This window comes from Aedes albopictus, chromosome 1 (assembly GCF_035046485.1).
Source record: "Aedes albopictus strain Foshan chromosome 1, AalbF5, whole genome shotgun sequence".
Taxonomy (NCBI): Eukaryota; Metazoa; Arthropoda; class Insecta; order Diptera; family Culicidae; genus Aedes; species Aedes albopictus.
In genome coordinates, this window is record NC_085136.1 from 310,563,542 (window position 1) to 310,568,435 (window position 4,894).

Sequence of the window (4,894 nt, forward strand, 5' to 3'; positions counted from 1 at the left end):
TGGATGAGATTGGCGAAAATATCAGCAGCGACTATCCCATTCTGGCGATCAACCGGTTGCATCGATACGAAGCAGGAAACAAGATCCCAACGAACAGAATCAGCATTGTGTTCCGTGCCAGCAAGCTGCCGACTGAAGTTCGGCTGTTTTGCTGCTTAAACTCTGTGTGGCCATTCATCAGCAAACTAGTTCTTTGCTTGAACTGTTTGCGATACAACCACAAAACGGAAAATTGTCGTTCGAAAAAGAGGTGCGAGAACTGCTCGCTGCAGCACGATGATGTGGACACCGGTCACTGCCAGAACAAAACGAAGTGTCTGTACTGCAGGAACGACAACGAACACAGGACATCCGACCAAAACTGCCCCGAACGAACCCGCCAGAAAAACATCAAAACCATCATGGCGAAGACAACACTCACGTATATGGAAGCGAAAGAACAACACCCAACCTTCACGCAAAACCGGTACGACATCTTGGAAAACGCCGACGAGTTCCCAACGATTCCGGAGAGCTATTCCAAAATGACCAGCGGGGCATACAAACCAACGAATGCGCACCAGTATCGGCCACAGAAGACGAAGCGACCAATCGAGCAAGTATGCATCGCGGAGCAAGTGACAGTGTTCGCGGATAAAAAGAAGAAGAAGGACGACGGGGAAAAGGAAGAGCAGCACAACGGAGTGGCCCTCTTCAACAAATACCGAGTGGATGACTTCGAGAAGTTCGTGCGGAAGTTTGAGCAACAACAGAAGCAGAAAATGCAGCAGCAGCAAATCGGCGCGGTCGGGGATGGCACTACAACGCCTGCGGGCGTAGCAGTAGTTGCCGGCCATCAAGCTCCGATGGAACAACGCAAGAACAGATCCAGAGACAGATCCAAGCAGAGGTCTGACACGGTTGATTGGTCTATGCATGGGAACGACAAAGAGTAAGTAAACATGAACCAGAACATGCTAAAGTTATTACAACTAAATATACAAAGCCTTGATAAAAATAAAGATGAACTAGCTAGAATATTAATAAAGGATTATATGACGTAGCATTTGTTTCAGAGAGTTGGACTAAAATAGAATATGAAAAACTAAAATATAAGGTGCCAGGGTACTTCACATATCTGGACTCCAGGGACGACGGATATGGAGGTGCCGGCCTAATCATCGACAAGAAGATTAAAACGTGCGAGATAGAACTACCAAGTTTTCCGAAAATTCAGGTTATCGCAAGAAAAGTGGTTAACATCGATCTAGTGATGGTATCTATATATGTCGCTCCCAACGTTTTTCACGTGGATCTAAAAGACAGCCTCAAAACCGTGTTTCGCAAACTAGCACAGTACACCAAGGTAGTCGTTGGTGGTGATTTTTATTGCCACCATACCTCCTGGGACCCTAGGCATTCGGACAACAAAGGAACAGCGCTATTTGAACTAATAAATGAAGAAAACGTAATCCTTCTGAACGATACTAATCCGACCTTTGTTCCGGCAGAATTAGGCAAGGTTCCATCTACCATTGATCTGGTATTGGTAACTCCACAGTTGTATCATTGTACAACAATGAAAGTTCTCGACTATGGCATAGGAAGTAGGCATTTAGCAATTGAAACCAGAATTTCTCTAATAGAGCCTAGAAGAACACCAACATTTGTTAACCAGGCCAAGGTGCAGAGAGCATTTAAAGATATCGACCCCCACATGGTTGGTAGCTTCCAGGAGCTTCAAGCCATCTCCAAGAGGATACACAGGAAGGCCAGACAGAAGAACAAGCACACCCCTAAGTTTTGGTGGTCCGAGGACGTTGAGAAGGCCTGGCTGGACAAACGGGAGGCCAGAGCAGCTTTCAACAGAGATGGAGGGATGAGGCAGCTGATAGACTTTAAGAAAGCGGAGGCAGTTTTCAACAAAAAGAAGAAGGAGGCATTGAAACAACGCTTTGAAGAATTCGTAGGTACCTTCGATCCCCGAACACCGTCAAGAGAGGTATGGCAGAAACTGAGATGCCTGAATGGAAGGAAGAAGAAGGGCAACAACGTGCTAGTCCATGACGATCCCTTGATGGCTAAAGTCTTTCTGGACAAACACTTTCCCCAGGAGGACCATCTCGATTACACACCATGTTATCTACCAACGTACGACATCATCACACCCGTTTTCTGGGAAACGACTCTGGCATCCAAAAAAGGTTCATCACCTGGTCCAGACGGAATAACATACAGTCTACTACGAACCCTAAGCCCGGACGTTCGAGACAGCATAATCCGTGACATGAACCACATGTGGAAAACGTGTTCGCTACCCAAGGAAATACGAACCATAAAGATCGTTGCTATCCCTAAGCCAGGAAAAAACCCAGAAACGGTGGAAGGAACCAGACCAATCTCCTTGGTTAACTGCGGCCTGAAGCTACTCAACGCAGCAGTATTGGATAATCTACATCAACATCTGGAGGAGAAAGCGGTACTGCCTGAGTTGTCCTTTGGCTTCCGTAAGCGGCTGTCAACGGTCAGTTGCTTGGAATTTGTGACAAACAGAATTCATCAGATAAAACGAGCAAATCATATCGCTGCGGTGGTTTTCATCGATCTGTCGAACGCGTGCAATGCGGTCAAAGTAGAGGTGTTGGAACAGACGTTGTTGTCCAGTGGAGTACCTCCGGAATTCTCCAACTGGATGATCGCGTTTCTGGTCAATAGACCTATTCAGCTACGAGTTAACAACGACACTATAACACGTTATGTAAGTCAAGGACTACCGCAAGGTGATGTTCTTTCACCTACAATGTTCAACATTTACACAGCGACACTGCACAGCATAGAGGAAGAAGGCGTCTTAGTCCAATATGCGGATGATTTTGCGGTAATCATTGAAGGACGTAGCATTGAGGAAGTAGAAGCGCGAGGACAACGTTTTATGAACAAGTTTGTAGAGAAGGCCAAAGAGCTGAACTTCACAGTGAACGCCCAGAAAACCAAAACAATAGTCTTCAACAACAGCCCGAAAAATCTCGACATTTGTATAGAGGCTAATAGGATAGAAACCGTAAGAATGCACACATACCTAGGTTTATTGCTAGATAAATCTTTAAGGTATGGGGCTCACATTCGAGAGCTCTTACACAAGCTGACGGAAAGATTAAACATGGTGAAGGTAATCAGTGGACTGAAACATGGCAGCCATCCTGAAACTCTTGGGCTAGTGTACAACGCCCTTTTCAGAGGTTTCATCGAGTACGGAGCAAGTGTCTATGGTTCTGCATGCGCTACCAATCTGAATAAAATAGAGAAGATCAACAACTCATGCCTAAGACGAATCACTGGATGTACTAAAACCACCCCGCTAAATACTCTGCAAGCTATATCAGCACAGCCTCCGCTTCGTTTCAGAAGGATCAAGGTAGTGAGTCGACAAGTAGCTAAACACTGCTATGAAAGAACCCCTGTATGGAACCAGCTCAGACAACAACATGCCGACGAGGAAAGCAGGATTTCGATGACGGAAAGGATCTATAAGCAACACGAGCATGTCTTGCAGGACATGTCACACCGCATCAAGAAGGAAGGTCAGCTCGGAGATGTTCATGTGCGGACTGCTCTGGACAAGGAGTTCTGGCCAAAGAAGACAACTGACGTAAAAATACTCAAGCAGCTTTCCCTATCATTGATAAACGGAATGTACAGCGGTCGTCAGATTATCTACACTGACGCTTCCAACGACGGCGAAAGGAGTGGTATTGGGATTTACCATGAAGCTCGGAACATCAGGATAAGTCTTCGCTTGCAGCACACGGTGTGCATTATGTCTGCAGAAATTGAGGCAATATACGTTGCACTGCAGTACATATCAGGGAGCGACATAACGGGAGCTGTAATCATGACAGATTCGAAATCTGGATGCGAACTGATTCAGAACAACTCTTCCAAACGAGAACGTGATCAGGTGATTGACAACATCTTAGAGTTGGCGGCGCGATCCGGAACAGCGATACAGTGGATACCTGGACACACCGGCGTCAAGGGCAACGAGATGGCGGACCAGTTGGCCAAGGCCGGCACTTCTAGCGAAAAGATCTGCAAAAACAAATTGTTAATACACGACGTGATGAACTACTTTTCTTCAATCAGTGATCAGGCAGCGCAGCAATGGTACCTCAACTATACTGCAGAACTTGGTAAAGGGAGAAAGTTCTTCCAGATAAATAACACGATCCCTAAGAAGCCCTGGCACTACAACCTACAGTTGAAAAACTTTGAAGTTCGCACACTAAACCGTTTGTTCGCCGGACATGACTACTCCAACTATTGGTTGAGTAAAATGAAAATAGTTAACGACGGCATCTGCGATATTTGCGACACTGTAGATAACTCTGAACACGTCATATTTTTCTGCGTCAAGCACGCACTAACAAGGCAAAAATACAACCTAGACCAATACTGCAATATGTATCAAATCTATGAGAAAAAAGATCTGTCTTTTCTACAAAATGTAACAAACTTCCTACGAGAAATCAAAAGCACGATATAAACAAACAGTCAGAGACTAGTAAGCGATAGGAGCCGATACCTGCATCGGCGTTCCCGGTCGCTGCCAAACAACGACGAGCTGACAATCGGACTGTTTCAAAACAAAACCGCTGGCAATATAGCGATAAAAGCTGTGCCATCCCCATAGTCACTGTCAAGGTGGCGACAGAACGAAGAAGAAGAAGAAGAAGAGGGACGCGTGTTGATTTGTGTTAATTTATGCTAGTATTCCATAAACTTTTGAGGCCCTAAAGATGGTTCAAAGCCAAACCGAAACGTCGGCATAAGAAACTATTCAACTTATTAAACTGAAGGCCGAAATTTTCAGAAAAACTGAAATACCACGGTTTTGGCATCGTAGCGCTGAATTAGG

General features: G+C 45.4%; 1 protein-coding gene across 1 annotated transcript; it reads left to right on the top strand.

Annotated features, from left to right (window-relative positions):
* The first annotated feature begins 1,696 nt into the window (after window positions 1–1,696).
* On the top strand, window positions 1,697–4,522 carry LOC115260553 (uncharacterized). Its single transcript, XM_029861471.2, has one exon. It carries the CDS (start codon window positions 1,697–1,699, stop codon window positions 4,520–4,522), a length of 2,826 nt encoding a protein of 941 aa, XP_029717331.2.
* Window positions 4,523–4,894: the final 372 nt, after the last annotated feature.

What these genes read in the sequence shown, in the direction of transcription:
- LOC115260553 (XM_029861471.2), top strand. Translation starts at nt 1,697, where the DNA reads ATGGTTGGTAGCTTCCAGGAGCTTCAAGCCATCTCCAAGAGGATACAC.